The 20624-nt window shown below is 34.7% G+C and overlaps 3 protein-coding genes and 2 long non-coding RNA genes across 24 annotated transcripts in view; 4 read left to right on the forward strand and 1 right to left on the reverse strand.

The window, feature by feature from the left end:
* The window catches only part of Sarm (sterile alpha and armadillo motif), a 44795-nt gene extending 40708 nt beyond the window's left edge, over window positions 1-4087 (forward strand). For 11 of the 14 annotated variants that reach the window (XM_081977212.1, XM_081977215.1, XM_081977219.1 and 8 more), the window contains 2 exons: window positions 1286-1531; window positions 2911-4087. In XM_081977212.1, coding sequence (XP_081833338.1) covers window positions 1286-1484 — 199 coding nt within the window. In that variant the 3' untranslated portion in view covers window positions 1485-1531; window positions 2911-4087. Of the gene's footprint in view, window positions 1-381; window positions 524-712; window positions 830-1285; window positions 1532-2897 lie in introns of those variants that run through there. The other 3 variants (XM_081977210.1, XM_081977222.1, XM_081977221.1) reach the window with 3 other exon arrangements.
* On the reverse strand, window positions 2002-2530 carry LOC145727620 (uncharacterized). The gene is made up of 2 exons (XR_014177905.1): window positions 2415-2530; window positions 2002-2063 (listed from the first exon to the last, which is right to left on the reverse strand). It is a non-coding gene; the product is annotated as an uncharacterized LOC145727620 (long non-coding RNA).
* A 478-nt stretch (window positions 4088-4565) lies between the features above and the next one.
* LOC145727606 (apolipoprotein D-like) lies at window positions 4566-5660 on the forward strand. 2 transcript variants are annotated; one of them, XM_081977289.1, is made up of 4 exons: window positions 4566-4722; window positions 4771-4901; window positions 4953-5155; window positions 5205-5660. In XM_081977289.1, the coding sequence occupies exons 1-4, from the start codon at window positions 4597-4599 to the stop codon at window positions 5342-5344; spliced, it is 600 nt and encodes a 199-aa protein (XP_081833415.1). In that variant the 5' UTR covers window positions 4566-4596; the 3' UTR covers window positions 5345-5660. The 2 variants fall into 2 exon arrangements, with proteins under 2 accessions (XP_081833415.1, XP_081833416.1); XM_081977290.1 differs by having other exon boundaries at window positions 4974-5155.
* A 2521-nt stretch (window positions 5661-8181) lies between these two features.
* LOC145727558 (uncharacterized) overlaps window positions 8182-20624 on the forward strand; it is a 98981-nt gene continuing 86538 nt past the window's right edge. For 5 of the 6 annotated variants that reach the window (XM_081977188.1, XM_081977190.1, XM_081977191.1 and 2 more), the window contains exon 1: window positions 8183-8464. In XM_081977188.1, the coding sequence (XP_081833314.1) occupies window positions 8427-8464 (38 nt within the window). In that variant the 5' untranslated portion in view covers window positions 8183-8426. Of the gene's footprint in view, window positions 8465-20624 lie in introns of all 6 variants that reach the window. The other variant, XM_081977189.1, reaches the window with a different exon arrangement.
* On the forward strand, window positions 12249-15376 carry LOC145728349 (uncharacterized). Its single transcript, XR_014178066.1, has 3 exons — window positions 12249-14893; window positions 14970-15152; window positions 15216-15376. It is a non-coding gene; the product is annotated as an uncharacterized LOC145728349 (long non-coding RNA).

Here is a 20624-nt window from a genome sequence, read left to right on the forward strand (position 1 = left end):
CGATACTGTCTAACTTAACCCTTAACTGTGTGAAAAAAGTGTTTACTCAGTGTATAACCAAGGTATAACTAAAACATCACTGATCATTTAAGTGCAACACTTATTTAAAATAATTACAAGACTAAAGTCAATGTGCAAAAGTTATAATCGCTATATTCATGTACCTACAGAGTGTCCCAAAAGTAACTAAACTAACTAAAGATATTTCTGTGTAATGTCAGCCTACACAAAGTCAGTTACATGAACCCCCTTAGAAGATTTTCAGACACAAATACATAACATGCACATTCAGACTGACTGTAGTTTTTTTTGGGACACTTTGGTATGTTAACATAACCGACTTTTCTTCATTTTGAAACATTATTAAAAATTAATTTTCAGGTTTCTTAACGGAACTGTACCAACAAACACTGAATCTTGATGCTTTGCTGTTGAGATATATCTTTACCACACTGTATATTGTAGAAATTGGTGCTACACTTTTTTTTAACTAAATATATAAGCAATTTGGTGCTGGATTTTTTTTTAATGCGTTTTTTTGTATACTGATGACTAAGCTGAAAGGCGGTGATAGTGTTTGGCATGAGGTTAATCAAAAATATTGAGTTTTTGAGTAAAATTGTCACCCTGTATTTTTTAAGGTGGTTTTGGTCAAACACAATTTAGTTAAATACACTGCCATAACGTAACGCATGTGTTTCGATTTTTGTAGAAGAATTCGCCGAAATCTGAAAAGGAGATATTGATCCGAAAACAAAACTGGCATGAAACGGTTATACTCATTTAATTAACAAAACCGATAACATATTCAATAAAGAAAGTGAGTACATATATAGTTCTATTTCTGGAATGTCACAGAAAAAATACTCATTTGTAACAAATGTCTCAGTTCGATAAAGACTATGAAAGTTTTACTTGTAAATACCAGCTGGTTAGGTCCATCAAAGCAATTCTCACACATTCTATTCTTGCATGCCGCACAAAAACTGGTTGAGGTAAGATTTTTTGCAATTTTCAACTCTCACTTATGTGACGTGCACTTGTGATTACATGTTTGGTTGAGGTTCCAGGCTTGACAGAAAACCATCTAACCACAATACTATGAATTAATCACATATTATAACCGACTAATTACCAAAAACATTTTTACTGACGTAATACTCCAAGTGTCGAAGAGTTTGAGAATCTAAACTGATCAACCTCTAAAACGCTTGGACTAACCATTTTAGTGTTACTTTAAGAAACTCAGATTTTTGATAACTAAAAAATCGATCATCCTTTGCAGGTTCATGCGCGGCGAATGCAATAGAAGCAACGAGGGTATGATGCGGGTGGGACTGAATAAAGGGGGAGACATCACCCCGGGGACACCGTCCAATCCCAGTATGGTGAGACAGCCCCCCAGCTATCAAAGGATGCACAGCAACGATTCGGGTAGCGGCAAAAGCTCGGACAAAGACGTCAACGGGGGGCTTCGGGATTGACTAGATGGTCCCCCGGCCTCGGTTAATGTACCAACGCCCTTACCAAGGTGAGTTTTGGTGCTCTGGAGGGTGCCAGAAGCTTTTTTGAGGTGGCAGGGGATGTGTGTGCGTGTCTTTGTTTTAAGATTTAGTTGTTTAGTTTCCTAATATTTTCATAATTTCTACGTTGTTCCAATTAAGAAAAGATGTAGGTATATTAGGACCAAATTAGAATGACTCTTGGCTTTATTGACTAAATGGTCAATGGTACAGATTCGAAAAGTTCTAGAAGCTTTTAAACTGCTCTAGAAACATACGGAAGCTTTCAGACAGTTTTGAAAAATCTTTTGAAAGCTTCTAGACTAGTGAAGCATTTGGAAGCTTTTGAAATTTCTTTTAAACTATTTCAGGAGTTTAAAGAGCATAATGAAGGTTCTGCTGCTTTAGAGCCGACTGGAAATTTTCTACTTTTCTAGAAATTATTGAAAGCTGTAAACTGCTCTAGAATCGCTTTTAGACTGTTTTGAAATCTGTTGGAAGCTTCTAGACTAGTTGAAGAGGGTTTGGAAGCTTCTATAATGTTTTGGGAGCTTCTAGAAGCTTTTAAACTGCTTTAGAAACATACGGAAGCTTTCAGACAGTTTTGAAAAATCTTTTGAAAGCTTCTAGACTAGTTGAACATTTGGAAGCTTCTATGCTGCTTCAGGAGCATTTGAAAGCTTTAGACACTGTTTTGGAAGCTTTTGAAATTTCTTTTAGACTATTTCAGGAACATTTGGAAGGTTTTTGGACAGTTTAAAGAGCATAATGAAGGTTCTGCTGCTTTAGAGCCGACTGGAAATCTTCTACTTTTCTAGAAATTATTGAAAGCTGTAAACTGCTCTAGAATAGCTTTTAGACTGTTTTGAAATCAGTTGGAAGCTTCTATAATGTTTTGGGAGCTTCTGGAACCTTTTTTGGCTACTTCAAGTGCATTTAAAAGGTTTTTGGACAGTTTAAAGAGCATATTGCAGGTTCTGGACTGCTTTGGACACAATGTGGCCTTCTGTTATAAGTTTTCTTTATCAAATATTAATTTGTAAATTGCTATTTACACATTTTGTAACAGATTTACTTTGTTTAAAGAGTAGGTAAAGGATTACTTTAAAACAACTGCTTGCACCAAGAAAATATCAAAAACGAATGAGTTTTCAAAGTGGCATTGTATTTCAAATTTTGAAGTACATTTTTAAGATAAAGTTGATAGTACGCCCTCTTGCAGACATTTTCCGAAACTGAAAAACTTGAGCTTCTTTTTAAGTTTTTTTTGCCGAAACTTTACGATCAGTTTTATAAAGAGACACACGCATCCCCTGACTAAATTTCTGATTTCTGATAACAGTTAACGCCTGCTTAAATCATTAACCTAATTATAAACTAATTATAACCTTTCAGTTCCTGTTTGCAGATACATGAAGGCAGGAAGCCCGTCCCGAACCTGGTTGATGAACCCGAAATCGAACAGGGGCTTACCGCCTCAGTACCCGTATCGTAGGGGTTCGACCGCGCCCATGTCCACTCTAGTGTCCGATGGGTTACCAAACAGATCTCGAAGCTTAGATGGCCTCCTCAATTCCGAACCGAAAATCGCTGAAGATGCACCCAATCCGTCCGAAACGGGCGACGACGACAGTCAAACCCGGGATTTCGAACAGACTGACTCGCACACCAATCTGCAGAAAGCTCGTAGTGCTGAAGACATTTTGGACAGTCCGGTCGCGAAAAAATCAGACGACGGTAGTTGTAGTGAGTCTAAAAGGAAGAGAAACTTTATGGATAGGTGTGTTAATAAGGTTCGAAATCTAATACGAAAATAGTGTACCTATAATTTGGCAGCCAAAAGCTTTGCAGGCGCTTTATGTTCGCTTTCAAAGCTTTAGTGTTTTAGTATTTTCGTTGAGGCGTTGTTTTTTTTTTATTTACCTAGACAAGTTTTCTTGCCAATAATTTTTTCATTCGTTGGAAAAAGAGAGAGTATATTTTGAATAAAAGCATAAAAACTGTGTTTTTAAGCAAACAAAGTGATAATTGTAGCTAGTTTTTCCTTCGTTATTCGGCAACTACTAAATTATAATAATTGTAGCATAGTACAAATCGGTGTGCTTTGCCTTATTTACCACACGTGTGATGTTTACGATGCCTTAAAAAAATAAACGCTACAGTCTTATACATACAAGAAAGTATAATAGTATTTTTACGGTGTAACATGTCTTTTTTACGACATTTGTTCTCTATTGTGTAAGTATCGTTTACAATTTTAATTTTGTGTTTTTTAATGCGTAAATTTTAGGATTTTAACGACAAATGTACATCTCTGTTTTAAAATTAAGTGTAAATTACCAAAGCTTGCGTAATGGGCAAGATTAAACGTACAGATTATTCCTTTAGTCAGTTTTCGGTTCTATACTAAAAACTGACTGAAGGAAGCATCATTTTGTGTAAAGATTACTTTTGTTGTAATCGTATCGATGGTGTTAATTTTATATTTTAACAATTATTTCATTAATTTTTTCTAAGTAGGCGCTAGGATAAATCGTTTTTTCTATTTTATGTTACATTTAAAAATATAGTTTATTTAAAATCAATTTTGTTTTTGTTCGTTATTTTCACATTTACAAAATTCTACCTGAAGAGATTGACTTTGAAAGTGATGTAACGTCATTTAAAAGTTAGTAACTGGTACCTTCGCGTAACACAGACACACAGAAAAATTTTCTGGTTACAATAGGAACATAACAATTGTCAAAAATTGTCAAATCTAGGGATTACCATACTTAATGAAATCAAAAATGTGCACACACGCGATTATTTAAAATTTCACGTAACCTATATATAGCTCTATTATATCATACAATTTTAATGAGTTGTAACATTGTTTAACACAAGTTAAAAAGTTGCACATAAAGGAAAAAATGTAGGTGACAATGATAATAGAAAACATTAGTACTGATGAATTTTCAAGTAAAAAGTTCAACACGGTATAGTGATTTTTAGAGTTCACGAGTCAAAAATGATACATTAATGTTAATTTGATGCATTATTGATTGTTTTGTGTGTTAAAAATACGGATATAACGTCAGTTGTTATTCGTAAAATGGTGGGTTTGGTGTCCGGTTGGTTGTTTGTGGTCATTTTTAATGCGGTTTTAAGGTCCGCGTCCAGTTATGGCCTTGGCGCCTGCCCTCGTATTGGGTACATGCCCAATTTCAACATTAGTTTGGTAATACAAATTTCCTAACTATCACTATTCCACACGTAGTTAATACAGTTTACAGGACATTGGTACGAAATTGAACGTTCTTTCTATCTCATGGAATTGATATCCAGTTGCGTTAGTGTGGATTTGGAACAGAACCGTCAAGGACAGCTGGATGTGTACGTTAACTCTAGAAGCAGAGTGTAAGTGTTTTTTGATAATTTTAATTTAAAACATTATTGAGTAAATTGTAGTTCAGGAATATTTTCTATAAGTGAAGGGGTGGCGGTGCAAAGCAAGAAAGACCCCAGTTTGTTCTTGTACAAAGTTAGCAGTAAACTGCCTCGAATCGTCAACAGGTACCTTCCAGGTGCTGGATATTACCAGGTGGTCAGTACTGACTATACAAGTTACGCCATCTTGTATTCCTGTTCCAATTTTCACTTATTTCATACAGGTAATACACGGTACACACGCTAGAATTCTTTACAATGGTAAAGTTTTAGATTTGGTGTGGATCTGGGCTAAACAGAAGGAAATCGGAGTGGAACTTCGCTCTTACATTTATCAGACTTTGAGCAAAAACCACATTGACCCGGAAAGGCTTACGTTACCCAAAAATAAGAACTGCACCGATGGCTATTAGATTCAACCATTAGTTATTAATAATTTTTGGCATATTGTCAAAAAAAAATTATGTTAATCGAGTTGTTTTGCATGCACAATGTCAAAAGGTGAAATATCGCAAGCTAAACACTCGGAACTAGAACAATTGATTGTGTCTGTCATTTTCAATGTAAATTCAGATATTACAGTACAAACAGTAAGGTCATCAAAAATTAATCAAATAAATATTCTGTTGAATGCTAGTTTTAATTTCAATTAAAAGGAGTGTTTCTGGATTTTTTTAAACTCAACACATGGTGAACATATAGGCTCAAAATAAAGAAACGTGAAACGAACGCCGTAAATGGTGTCGAAATATTTATCCTCTTATTCTTCCTCTTTTTATCTTGTATAATAAATACCATTTTTGGGGCGTAGAAACAAAATTTTATTTACTAATTTTAGTGCCTTTTCTTCTTACTTTTATTTTGAGCCCTTTGCTTCTTTTCTTTTTCTCTTAATTCTTCTTCTTCGTTTCGTCTGATAAAAATACTATTTTTGACACAAAAGTTATATTCCCCATTTTTGTTTTATTTTTCTCTTGGTCTTCCTTTTTTGTCTTTATAATTCTTTCTTTCTTCTAATAAAAATAACTTTTTTGGCACGAAAATTATATTTACTAATTTTGGCGACTTTTTTCTTGTCGTAGAAAATTTTTTAATATTTGAAATTATTCACTGGAGTAATTACATAATTTGGTTATTGGCACTTTTTTAAACAAATGTACAGGGTGTGCTGCATTTTCGATGGTTTTACGGGGTACAGAGAAAACGGTAATAGATAGAAAAAAAGTAGCATACGTGTTCTGATCTTTTTTTCTGAACTGAGATGACTGGCGAAAAGTGGGCTGCGCAAAGTTCTTTTGTTTTAAAGATACGGGGGGCTTTTGAAAATTGGTTATTTTAGAACCTCCTCTGTATTTCATTTGCTATTAAAGTTATCAAAAAAAGAAAAACGGTTTCCGGTAGAAGTTTTGACGTAGAATCCAATGGCGTAGTCAGTTTTTTCTTATTACGTTTAGTTTCTGACATATGACAGTAAGTTATATTTTTTTAAATGGAACACCCTATATATTTTTAGTTCATTTAATTCTGTTGATTTTTACTTTTTCAACGGTGTATTAAAACATATAAGTTTGTAAACGTTAATCTTGGTAATTAGAAAAAAAGCGTTTCCTTAACAAAAAAGTGCTAAATAATATGTATAAAAATACCCACAATCGAAACAAAATTTGGCTATGTTCATAACAACATGTTACATGTCGTTTATAAACAGTTTTTTTAACTTCTACCTTAAAAATAGTAGAAAATAGAAATGGCCACTTTTCTTATTAAAGTAACGGTAGAACTGTTTGTAACTTAAAAATATTTAATTTTCTGATGTGTTAGTTTATATGATTTCCGATTTTGTTTGGTATTTTAGATATTGGCCTTTTTTTTAGCTTAGCAAAGGTCTTTTTTTAAAATAACAGGATTAACCTCTAAAAACCTATATGTTGTAATACACCGTTGAAAAGGTAAAAATCAACAGAATTAAATGACGTAAAAATGTAACTTCAACTGTCATATGTCAGAAACTAAACGGAATAGAATAAAACTGATTACGCCATTGGATTCTACGTCAAAACTTCTACCGGAAACCGTTTTTCCTTTTTTGATAACTTTAATAGCAAATGAAATACAGAGGAGGTTCCAAAATAACCAATTTTCAAAAGCCTCCCGTATCTTTGAAACAAAAGAAGTTTGCGCAGCCCACTCTTCGCCAGTCACCTCAGCTCAGAAAAAGAGATCAGAACACGTATGCTACTTTTTTTCTATCTATTACCGTTTTCTCTGTACCCCGTAAAACCATCGAAAATGCAACACCCTGTACAATTAAACCGATCTAAACACTTATCGCAAATACATTATTAAAATAAATGAAAATTATTAGGAATGTTCTAGTCACAAAATTAATTTTGCATATAATCTAGTCGACGAATTTAGAGAGACGTTTGACAACATCGCAGTAAAATCTCTGGCAAGTTGTAGACTTTTTTTAGGTTTTCTGTCTTTGTCTCGTGCATGCATTTGTCTATGTTTCTCTGTCATAGTTACTATGTGGTTTTCCTATGGCTAGTTTTAGTTTTACATTGGGTTTTACCACACCATTGATGGCGCATAAAATATATTTACTACTTTTAGCGCCCTTTCTTCGTAATTTTATGTTGACCCCTTTGCTTATTTTCTCTTAATTTGTCTTGATTTCTTCTGTTAAAAATACCATTCTGGCGCGAAAAATATATTTACTAATTTTGGAGCCATTTCTTCTTCTCTTTAATCCTTCTTTTGATTCACTTTTTTAAAAATTATAATCCCCGAAATTGGTGTCTTCTTCTTTTAATTCCTCTTCTTCATTTCTTTTAATAAGAATGGTAGTTTTGACAAAAAATCTGTAAATATTTGCCCCCTTTCTTCTTCTTCTTTCCTCTTCACAAAAATTATAATCTCCAAATTTGGTGACGTCTGATTGGTTGACGGTGTTCTTCTTCTTTTCAGCTCTTGCTTTGGCACAAAAATTCTTGAATTTTGTTCACTTTCCCTCGGTATTCTCATAATAAAAAAAAAACCACTGAGTGATGAAGAATCACTTGTGATTATATCTCTAGGGTCTTAACAAGCATTTTTTCCACCTGTGATGCACATCAGCGGCTTTTCAACTCGAGGCGTTCAGTCGGTCGCAATTCACCCGCCAGCTGGTTTCGACCAATCGCAAGGCTGGATTCCGGTCCCACGTGATCGCCCGTATACAGTCGGTCGCAAGTAGCGAGTAGAGTATAGGTATAGACTGTTTATTTTCAGACGCACAGCATCTCGGTTAGAGTTGGTGCGGTGCGGGTTTCAAAAAAAAAAAAAAACGTCGCGATCAATTATTTTGGGTAAGGACAGGTGCCGTTCTGAACGATTTGAGCGACATTTTTCTAGGGGCGTAAGTGTTTAGACTGTGTGTGTGATTTTTCTGAATGGTTTCGAGTGTGCTTTGGTGACAGTTTCCGAGTGTCCTAAAGGTGGATTCCACTCGATATGTTGGGGGTGTTGAAACGTCGTTGGAAACCCAAAAGGTACGCCTAAAAGTGGAGTTTTTTTAATAAAAATGAGGGCTATTTTTAGTGTCGGCCTTGGTAGAGGCAACGCCGGCTGTGTTTTTTTAAAATAGACCGTCATTTCTGGAAATTATTAATGTCAAAACAATCCTGGTTGGGATTAAATCATTGTAAGTTTTTTAATAAAATTATACGGACAGATTTTAGGCTATTTCTAAAATGGTTTATTGATCCGGGACTGTCAGATTTAATGCCACCCTCACGGGGTTGTCAGCTGTTTCTCTGTTGCTCGCGGCCTGGCTCTATATCGATCTTTCCTTTCTAGGGCAAAGAGCAAATCAGAAATTATTTTTTCTTTCTTTATTAATTAATTACCTGTATGTAACATGTGACTTTCTTCCTTCCGTTCTACTCATACACCTAAGTTATCAACAATAATTTTTGCGAGAATTTCAGCTTGGTTGCAACATTTTATCAGTCTGATTAGAAAAATGCGATAATCAGGCGCCAGAAACAATTTTGGGGATTTCGACCGAATAAATACAATTAAACGCCTTTTGATTTATTTTAGTCTGATAAATCGCTCACATAGTTTGCTGATAAATCCCCGTTTATTTACAGGATGATTCATTAAAAATAATGTCTGTAGGGGGCACATGAATCAGGAAAACGTAACAATGCTACTCTGTATAAGTCAACGCCTTTAAGTAGTATCACCTATTGTACATAATAAAGTGATAATTACCAACAATTAACGGTATCACCTGTCGATAGATATGGATTGTTTTAAGTATAATACTAAATTGTATTGCTATGTTTCTATGTGGTTTTAGTCTGAAGATAACACATGAGATATTAAACCTCTCTGACAGGTATTTCAAATAAATTCTACCCACTGAAATTAAAGATTTTTTTTATTTATTCTCTTAATATCAGCATATTTCTTTCTTTCGACTTTTCTTAGATTACTTCTTTTTAGATACAGTTTGCTAAGATCTTAACCAAGGTAAAATCCACTTGGAGTGAGAGAGTGACAGTTTTAAGAACAACACACATTGAAAGGACAGTCAGGAACAAAATCGGTTGTAAAACCCACTTGGAGTGACCGAATCATGTTTCTAAGCACATTTTTGGAATCCTCACTAAATTTCCTGTCTAATGACATAAGAAACATTAAAAAATCGAGTACAGTCAGGGAGAAAAGCGGTGTCAAAGTTTGAACTGTCAGAAACACAATTTGAAAGGACAGTCAAGTACAAAATTGCTTGTAAAACCCACTTGGAGTGGGAAAATAACAGTTTTACGCACATTTTTGGAATCCTTACTAAATTTCCTATCCAGTGACATAAGAAACATTAAAAAATCGAGTACAGTCAGGCAGAAAACGGTGTCAAAGTTTGAACTGTCAGAAACACAACTTGAAAGGACAGTCAAGTACAAAATTGCTTGTAAAACCCACTTGGAGTGGGAAAATGACAGTTTTAAGCACATTTTTGGAATCCTCACTAAATTTCCTATCCAATGACATAAGAAACATTAAAAAATCGAGTACAGTCAGGGAGAAAAGCGGTGTCAAAGTTTGAACTGTCAGAAACACAATTTGAAAGGACAGTCAGGAACAAAATCGCTTGTAAAACCCACTTGGAGTAGGAAAATGACAGTTTTAAGCACATTTTTGGAATCCTCACTAAATTTCCTATCCAGTGACATAAGAAACATTAAAAAATCGAATACAGTCAGGGAGAAAAGCGCTGTCATAGTTTGAACTGTCAGAAACACAATTGGAAAGGACAGTCAAGTACAAAATTGCTTGTAAAACCCACTTGGAGTAGGAAAATGACAGTTTTAAGCACATTTTCGGAATCCTTACTAAATTTCCTATCCAGTGACATAAGAAACATTAAAAAATCGAGTACAGTCAGGGATAAAAGCGGTGTCAAAGTTTCAACTGTCAGAAACACAATTTGAATGGACAGTCAGGAACAAAATCGCTTGTAAAACCCACTTGGAGTGACCGAATCATGTTTCTAAGCACATTTTTGGAATCCTCACTAAATTTCCTGTCTAATGACATAAGAAACATTAAAAAATCGAGTACAGTCAGGGAGAAAAGCGGTGTCAAAGTTTGAACTGTCAGAAACACAATTTGAAAGGACAGTCAAGTACAAAATTGCTTGTAAAACCCACTTGGAGTAGGAAAATGACAGTTTTAAGCACATTTTTGGAATCCTCACTAAATTTCCTATCCAGTGACATAAGAAACATTAAAAAATCGAATACAGTCAGGGAGAAAAGCGGTGTCAAAGTTTGAACTGTCAGAAACACAATTTGAAAGGACAGTCAAGTACAAAATTGCTTGTAAAACCCACTTGGAGTAAGAAAATGACAGTTTTAAGCACATTTTTGGAATCCTCACTAAATTTCCTATCCAATGACATAAGAAACATTAAAAAATCGAGTACAGTCAGGGAGAAAAGCGGTGTCAAAGTTTGAACTATCAGAAACACAATTTGAAAGGACAGTCAAATACAAAATTGCTTGTAAAACCCACTTGGAGTGGGAAAATAACAGTTTTACGCACATTTTTGGAATCCTTACTAAATTTCCTATCCAGTGACATAAGAAACATTAAAAAATCGAGTACAGTCAGGGAGAAAAGCGGTGTCAAAGTTTGAACTGTCAGAAACACAATTTGAAAGGACAGTCAAGTACAAAATTGCTTGTAAAACCCACTTGGAGTGGGAAAATAACAGTTTTAAGCACATTTTTGAATCCTTACTAAATTTCCTATCCAGTGACATAAGAAACATTAAAAAATCGAGTACAGTCAGGGAGAAAAGCGGTGTCAAAGTTTGAACTGTCAGAAACACAACTTGAAAGGACAGTCAAGTACAAAATTGCTTGTAAAACCCACTTGGAGTGGGAAAATTACAGTTTTAAGCACATTTTTGGAATCCTCACATAATTTCCTATCCAGTGACATAAGAAACATTAAAAAATCGAGTACAGTCAGGGAGAAAAGCGGTGTCAAAGTTTGAACTGTCAGAAACACAATTTGAAAGGACAGTCAGGATCAAAATCGCTTGTAAAACCCACTTGGAGTGACCGAATCATGTTTCTGAGCACATTTTTGGAATCCTCACTAAATTTCCTATCCAATGACATAAGAAACATTAAAAAATCGAGTACAGTCAGGGAGAAAAGCGCTGTCAAAGTTTGAACTGTCAGAAACACAATTTGAAAGGACAGTCAAGTACAAAATTGCTTGTAAAACCCACTTGGAGTAGGAAAATGACAGTTTTAAGCACATTTTTCGAATCCTTACTAAATTTCCTATCCAATGACATAAGAAACATTAAAAAATCGAGTACAGTCAGGGAGAAAAGCGGTGTCAAAGTTTGAACTGTCAGAAACACAATTTGAAAGGACAGTCAAGTACAAAATTGCTTGTAAAACCCACTTGGAGTGGGAAAATGACAGTTTTAAGCACATTTTTGGAATCCTCACATAATTTCCTATCCAATGACATAAGAAACATTAAAAAATCGAGTACAGTCAGGGAGAAAAGCGGTGTCAAAGTTTGAACTGTCAGAAACACAATTTGAAAGGACAGTCAGGATCAAAATCGCTTGTAAAACCCACTTGGAGTGACGGAATCATGTTTCTAAGCACATTTTTGGAATCCTCACTAAATTTCCTGTCTAATGACATAAGAAACATTAAAAAATCGAGTACAGTCAGGGAGAAAAGCGCTGTCAAAGTTTGAACTGTCAGAAACACAATTTGAAAGGACAGTCAAGTACAAAATTGCTTGTAAAACCCACTTGGAGTAGGAAAATGACAGTTTTAAGCACATTTTTCGATTCCTTACTAAATTTCCTATCCAATGACATAAGAAACATTAAAAAATCGAGTACAGTCAGGGAGAAAAGCGGTGTCAAAGTTTGAACTGTCAGAAACACAATTTGAAAGGACAGTCAGGGACAAAATCGCTTGTAAAACCCAAGGATCTTAAGAAACCTTTTCCTCGTGGAAAAACTTGAAAATTACATTAAAATCAACGTTGATTGTTATTCGTAACTCTGTGGAGTTAAACTTGACAGTTGTGACACTTAATGACACTTCACAAGTATTAAAACTCAGTCAGCAGTGAGATGAAACCTTCAAATGTAAACCAGTAATTAAAAATTCAAAAAACATATTACATAAACTTGCACATCTTACCGAAATTTTCCATTTAATTAGAGGATACCAAGGATCATTAAATCTCCTAGCAAGACAAAGGATACTTCATCAAAGGATTTTAAAAATAGACAACTGATGTTCTGAAGTGGGTCAAAATAAAAATTAAGCAGTTTTTGAGCTTGTTACATGAAAGTAATAAAAACTGGATTACATTAACTGGCTAATCATTTATCTACAAACATTATTTAATATAGTTATTAATTAGGTTTTTGATTAAATTGGCAATTAATTGAAGGTGTAATCCAAATCATAAGTAACTGTTAACGAGAAATTTCTCATTATCGGAAAAAAAATAAACTAAAGTACGAAGCGTCCAATTTGAATGTTTTTGCAATAATTGCATCACATAATGACGCACTTAATTACACCTAACGCCAGTACTTAATCATCCGGTTTTATCTATGTAAGGGGAATAATAATTGTTTTAAATGAAATGCCATTTCGATCATCAACTCAGCAGCTTGGGTGTATGTCAACGGCCTGGTTAACATTTTTTTTCTCGGCTTGTTATTACGTTATAGGTACAGTAGAGCAACCGACCAAAACTCTGCCTATTTGTCCAGTCATTTAAGAGAGGTACTCGAAGATTTTCATAATTTACCGTTGATTGTTTGTCGGTGCTAACAAGTACGCTCTTGTTAAGGCGTAATAGGATATTTACCAACTGGTCTGTCGATTAGTTTGTCCAACAAGTCTTTGATGCTAACGTAAGTTAATTCAGCTTGAAGTGCAATAATTATAATCTTGACGTAATTGTTCTGTGTGTGCACTGATTATGGTTTGAACTTAAATAACTATACAAACACAATATCTCAATGTGGGCTAACGCAGATACGACGTTATATAGGGCATTTCCTGACATCCACACAATACAACAACATATGGGACCACAGTTTATATAACTCGTGTCCATAATTACTGCCTACGTACTTTTGCTGTTAACCCTGTTCTAATAAATGATATACATAAGAAAAGCTGTTTTTTTGACCAGTAATAATAATTGTAATGTCAAAATTTGAATGGAAAGTAGAACAATATAAATTTCCCACCAATATGACGGTCATACAAATGGAAAGTCAATATTTGCAACCACTTAATGATATAGTGAGTAGGTAATGGTGGCACACTGCAATTTCATTCTTGAAGACTGAAATTTACATCAGCGGTTTTGAAATTGCATATTGCATATTCAGAAACAAAAATAAGATGCACCATAAGGGCAGAAGATTCGCTCTAAAACTGGTTTCAAAGCTACAATAAAACAAAGTAGTATTTGATTATTAATTGGAATAATTCGATAACTTTAATCGAGCAATTAAAATGCAACGCCATAACTGGTGTGTTTGTAGTGCGGAATAGATCATGGTTCTCTCACCTTTAATTAAATGCTATAGCAAGACGAAATGTATATTCATGAAACGTTACTTGCAATTTAGAAACTGGAAGACGTCTAGTCGTTCAGGAAGTAGCCTTAAGGATAATCATCTTTCTCGCATAAAATTAGTTTGCTTATACTGAACCAAATAAATGTACAAAAGAGAAAATATTGCAGGAGGTCCAGCGGAGTACTGAACGGTTAGTGTCTTTTTAGTTGTATTAGGTCCTTTAAGCAACTCTAAAGAAACTAACAATCTTTCAATTGGTAGCCTTTAGGTATGGTCCATTTATTTTCCCGTGGCGGTTACGTCATCATTTGCCTTTCTTGTCTATTACATGCGTTCCGAGCGCGATAGAATTTTGACGTCATCTAGTCACGTCGACAATGAATCAGTACGACAAGGCTCGGAAAATCGACCGCCATTGTTGACAAAAAGTAAACAAAGAGACATTTTTTATTTTTGATGTAAATTTTACAATATTTCAAGGAGTATTTTGATTTAACTTGTTTTTAACTGCGCTACTACGTGTGAGACTAGATAATGTGTGTGTGTTTCGGTACTCAGTATTGAAAATGCCACCTTTTAATACACTTTACCACTATCAAGGGGCCCAGTGAAACATTCTGAAGGAACTAGAGTTTGTGGAACAGAAAAGGATGCCTTTTCTAATAGAAAACACTGTCACAATGAAACAGCCCATATATTTACTTACTCCCAAGAAGAGTTTTTACAAGAACACTTCAAAAACCAAGTTTATTCAAGCCAGTGGTTCTTGAAGAAACATGGATATAGAGTAAAGGTGTATTTAGCAGAAGCTGACAAGGTGATTTACCTAATACTATAAAAAGGACTCTGAGAGGTATTAATGAGCTGCTAATACTAAATAGCTTATGTTTCAGGTACCTTTATTTGCCTAATCTGGAGTTTGCTTATCATGCTTTGAAAGGGTCCAAATTTAAAAAGTCCCATTATCAATTGCTCTAAAAGACTCTAAACAAAAGGTGTTTGAAGATATGGTTATAATGGTGTTGTCAAAATCCATATGCAGAGTGTTGAAAAAACAAATTTCTAATAAGTTTCAGGTAATATTAGAAAGATACAAGTTACTTAATACATAAATTTGATCAAATGCCATTATTTTGCAGAATTAGACCTTATACATTTTGCCGTACCTTCTCTGACTATAAGGCTAGAAACAGATGGTGCTACTGTTAAATACTTTTACATCAGATAGTAGGTTAAATTACTATTTTAATTGTATTATTTACACATTATGAAATATACAAATAAAATCTTTAAAAAGTACACTCAAGTTTCTTTTTTATCTAAGAAGTCTAGTTTTCTTCATAAACAATCATAAAATTAGATAATTTCTTTAACTGAGGTACTGCTCTTACAATAAATTGAACTGAAATTGAAAAAAACATGTTAAATAAATCACACAACAAAACCAAATTGATATGTATTTAATGCTGGGTAAATTTAAAAAAGGAAATAAATAAGCAATCTATTTCACAAAACCAAGAAGCAAGTTCTTAAAACACCAACAATTCTGTTATAAGTTAAAACACTGCTTTAGGATTTAATAGTCCCCAGGATACACACATTGCCTTTCCTTTCTTGCAAATTTTATGGAATAATTCTTGAAACGTTGGTATTGGGCTGTTAATGACTCGTTTGAATGCACCTATCTGTGATGTTCTTTCCAGATAATTTAAATTGAATGTGGTTGTTTGATTGATTGTTTGAGCCAACGTTTGATTGGAACTTTCCGCCTTTGTTTACCACCAAATGTTGCAAGTTTTCCAGTTTAGTGAAGAAAAATCTTAAATTTTACGAAGGTCTTAGAATAACAACATAAATTAAGTTTTTATTTCTTCTGTTTGTAGTTTTCGGTGTTTTTCAACTTTTTCAAATTCCTAACCTCAAAATGTTTAGCCGACTGTCAGTTGGGACTGTGCCCTATGTTGCCACATCTTCCACGAGCAGATATGAACCTGGTGTATTGTTAGTTGCAGTAATAAACGGACCGATGAATTATACAGATTTCGAAAAAAAAAGCATTTATTGCATGCAAAACATGTGAGATTCTTAGAATGTTTTTTTTCAAAACAATATAGTTTTCTTATTTTCATTTATAATTGCTTAATGAAAGATACATATTCTGAGGTTAAATGGAAGAATTTGTCAATATGGCAACGTCCAAACAGGTGATTAAAAAGATGGATAGCCTAGCTTGTAATAAACGACGTGCGTAAATTTCAATATGGCGGAGCACTTGATGACGTAACCGCAACGGGAAAAAAAATGAACCATAGTTATACGTATTTTCTGTCCTTCGATTTCTTTTTTTAGGTCTTATTTAGTATTGGTTAACGCGTTTAGGAAGTAACGGGTGTCTTTTTCAAATAAACACCAATCAGTAAAGGGGGAAGACGTAAACCAACCAGATGATTTCTTTGTTTCGGCGCTCTTCACAACTTCAAAGTTAACTTGGGAGTAAAACCGTCACCTGGTCGCAAACCATCCTTTGTTGGTATTAATACCCGGCAGTTCGAGATCGCGAGGCAATGAATAGTAAACAAATGGAACGCGGTTGAAAGTGTGACTTCCGTGTCAGATTAAGGCGATTAGATAGCAGGCATTTCAATTACTATTATCGTTATTGTAATATTAAAAGGATTGACTGATTCATTTCGACGACAATACACGTAGATCAGCTTCAAGTTGCTATGCAATGTATGCAGTCGTAAAGTTAAATGTCATCCGTTGTAATAGAAATCGGTTGCGGGGCATTTACACAAGTGTTGAGAGTTGGACGCGCCCAAATTAAGTCAACTTAAAACGTCAATCAAAATTCCGCTCTACATCAGTGTGTGCATACTATTGTATTTCCATTTAGGTGATAGAGTGAACTTCAAATTCAATCTGTTCTTTGAATGGCTAGTAGATTACTGTATTTAAATCCACTTAATCTAAAATTGCACATAATTCATCTGGATGACTTGAACAAAGGTCTGTATTGTCAATATTGTTAGTTGAGACCGGCTCTAGAGTGGCACCTGCGAGTTACGAGAATAGTGCAATAAATTTCTACTCCAACTTTCCTGAGTTTTCACTACTAATAGCCTGAAAATCTGCATATTTTGCCCCTTTCCTGTTTAAATACCAAGTTCATCCATTTAGCTGGTTATCATTCACTTAGCTGTACCAACATTTACTGCCAATATAACTTTAAGACCAGTAATCTAAAGTGTTTTAGGGTATTTACGACTTTTTCCGAACATTTTAATCTCCATCGCGATTAATATTGATTAGTCCGAAATTATTACTGAAAGTTCAATGACGCCATAACTGTCTCGATCATCACCTTTTGTCCAGCGTCAAAGGTAGAAATATCCGCGATACGTAATGGAAACGCTTCTGTACTGGCCGGCCCGCTGTGCGGATTCGAACTCATCTGACTTTTCCATAAAAGGGCAAAGTCGACATAGGTTATAAGTATCGGAGCTGGTTCGTACGGTATATAACAATCAATGACCGAGATGGTTGCGCAATTCTTCAAACCTTCCAGAGGGTTCGAAGAAGAACCTAATTATAATAATTTTAATACACAACAGGTGTTGAGAGTCAGCTGAGGGTAACGAGAAGAAATAGTTTTCGCTTAGATGGGTGCCTTCCAACCCAACGGACCGCAATTAATGCGATGATGCTAGAAGGGACAGAGTCTAGTTCTTTGTGGTTCTACGGGGATCAGTCAGGTATGCATTTTTTTAACGATGACAGATTGCCTGTGAAGTTAGCCGTGATTAGTTAAGTCGCTGGAACGACACAGATACATTAAGTACATATTTTAATTTTGATTTTTTAACACATCGATCATTTGATGGCCATACCATTGCCATTAAATCAACCAAGAATCGTTAATATGTCTCCAGACTTCAGAGAATCATTATGAGGTTGCCAGAGGCCTCTAAAATTAGTTTCGGTGTCTAACAATGTCAAAGAAACTTTTAGTATCACCAGAGACATCAATGTATTCAGATACGTAAATCTGGCAACATCGCAACACAGTGGTGTTTTGACCAATCATAAACTACGAACAGTGCTGCGATTTACTCAAATTATACACATGTAGACTTTAGACTATTAAGTTACATACATTGCATTTATTTCATAATTGATTAGGACGCAAAAAAATATAAAATACGTATTTTATTATTTTTCGAAATACTAAGTCTAACATAACGCGAATTAAATAAAAATATTCAAATTTAATAGTAACATTTAAAACGTCCGCTAGATATGACGTAGACGGTTTTCAACCAATTAGGTACGAGAAGCCACTTCTATCATCAGCTTTTTCTAGGCCCGCTTTCGTGTTGCCAGTTTGTAAACTCTTACCGATTCTTGACAAATTTGAAACTATAAAAGACGGTCTTTATTTCTATAAACATCTCAGTGTTTACAGTTTTTAAGTTTCTAACAATAACACTAAAGACATTATGTCAAATTACTTTTTGTCCAGTGACATAAAAAAGTTTTCGTGTCGTGCTATAAAACGTGTTATTTGGCAACATTGCACTCTACGGACTTCACTCTTGACTTGACTTTGAGGTTATAAACCAGCTGATCGGAAGATGCTGTCACCCATCAGAGAGCCATAGCCAATAAAACTGCTGAAAGTCGTCTACGTCATATATACGCATTTTTCCCAATTTTTATTCATTGAAACGTAGTTTTACGTTATGTGAGATGAGCCACCGCCCTCTATACTAGAAACCCTAAAATGTCACTTTTAATGGCGGCGTTAGCGATTTTTGTTTTATACACAAAAGTATGCAGATGCAGTAAACAATATGTTTTTTTTATTGTTTCGTGTAGTTGATTGCAAGTTGTGAGTAAAAAATTAAAAAAAAAAGTTCATTCCTGATCCAGATATGTATAGATAGAGCTTTTTATACACAATCCAGCCTAAACAAATTGGTTAGAACATTTGTCTTGGAAAGTACAACACACAGCAAACTAGTTTAAACACTGTTCAATGTAAGAAAATCTGTAAATCCTTGAAACTAGGTAAGCAAAACTGGTAAATGGTTCTTATGTTATTACCAAGAACATTCATTCAAAATTATTTTTGTTGCTCTCACAATGAAGGATGCTTTAAAATGTAACTCACATACCTGTGCTTTTAACAAGTACCTAATAAGTTTACTGTACTAGAAAGCACTGGTACCTACCATTGAGTATAGTGTTGGAGTAAAATCATTCCACTTCAAAGTGTTCAATCACTGTTGAGTTAGATCCGGTTTTTTGTAAAGTAAAAAACTGACACGGTTGGGCTTTTTCCTGAATTGCTGTTACATTATGGCTTGAAAAGCTTATGAACAGCAGCAAATAAAAATTATTTACGCAAATAACCTCAAGTTTTGATTTTAAACCGTAAAAATTCATCTAATCCTCAAAAAACTCAATTTCCACAATACAAACAAACGCAAACTGTCACCACTATTTCCGCCATATTGGAATTTTTGACAAGTATCTTCTAGGCTTTCTAGTATAGTAGGCGGTGGATGAGCCCATTTCTACAAGAAAAATTTATGGTTGTCATGCTTTGTGGCTGCTCTACTTAACATCTTTAAACTGGATTGTTGTGAATACTTCAGAACCATATTAAAAAGTTGTTACATACATTGTACTCTCTTCTCACACTTCTTTTCTCTTTTATAAAGTAGCTTTGTTCGGTTTTTTTCATTTTTTTAATCCAGATTAGTCCAAGTACAAACGCAGTCTTAGCACGCAGCGTAGAAAATACATATCAGTCACCCGCTGAGAATGTGCCATATCCATTTTTAATCGGTAAGTGTACCATAGAGGTATGCAACAGTGGGTCAGTGAACTGCACCGAAGCCTTGTTGCCAGACGGCGTGACGCCTCCGCTAAAAGTGCGCAAACAATCACGAAATCGCACCGCACGGGTTTTGGCTTTTTCACTTTATTTTGGAAGGCGTGTGTACACACGAAGAAAAAAAAAGTAAACCAATTTTGCGCCGTTTACATAACGAGAGAGGTTTAAAAGAAGTGCAACCTACGAGTGATTTATCGCTTCCGTTCGCTTCGCCGAATAATGCGGCCATTTCCATGTAGAGGACGTCATTACGTTGGTTTTTTTTTTCGTTTCGAATATGGAATGTCCGTCTATCTTCTGGTTTATTCAAGACAAAACAAGTTTTGTATATGTAAATATGAAAATACAAAAGTGTTTCCTCATAATTCCACCTTGCATGTCACAGTCATTTCAGAGTTTTCATAGAAGGGGGTCTCTTTCTGAGGAGACTGCGAGATAATGGACTTATATTCCTTCTGGAATACCACTCTATAGCAATACATTAGACTACCGAATCAATTTATTGCATTTTAAGATCTGATCGAACAAGTGTCATAAACTACCAGTAGATACCTACCAATGCCTGTATTCTCTGTCGTAAATTTATGTCACAAACATTTGCGTGCTGGTAAAGCAATGTGTAAATTTAACGATGCAAGTTCCAATC

The sequence above is a fragment of the Ips typographus genome, linkage group LG4, assembly GCF_016097725.1.
Source record: "Ips typographus isolate SLU linkage group LG4, UJ_Ityp_2.0, whole genome shotgun sequence".
NCBI lineage: Eukaryota > Metazoa > Arthropoda > Insecta > Coleoptera > Curculionidae > Ips > Ips typographus.

Excerpts from the sequence above, each read along its gene's own strand:
- LOC145727606 (XM_081977289.1), top strand. The coding sequence starts at position 4,597 with ATGGTGGGTTTGGTGTCCGGTTGGTTGTTTGTGGTCATTTTTAATGCG. Across the intron at positions 4,902-4,952 it reads GTTAACTCTAGAAGCAGAGT|TTCAGGAATATTTTCTATAA; the intron begins GTAAGTGTTTTT and ends AGTAAATTGTAG. Across the intron at positions 5,156-5,204 it reads TTTTCACTTATTTCATACAG|ATTTGGTGTGGATCTGGGCT; the intron begins GTAATACACGGT and ends GTAAAGTTTTAG.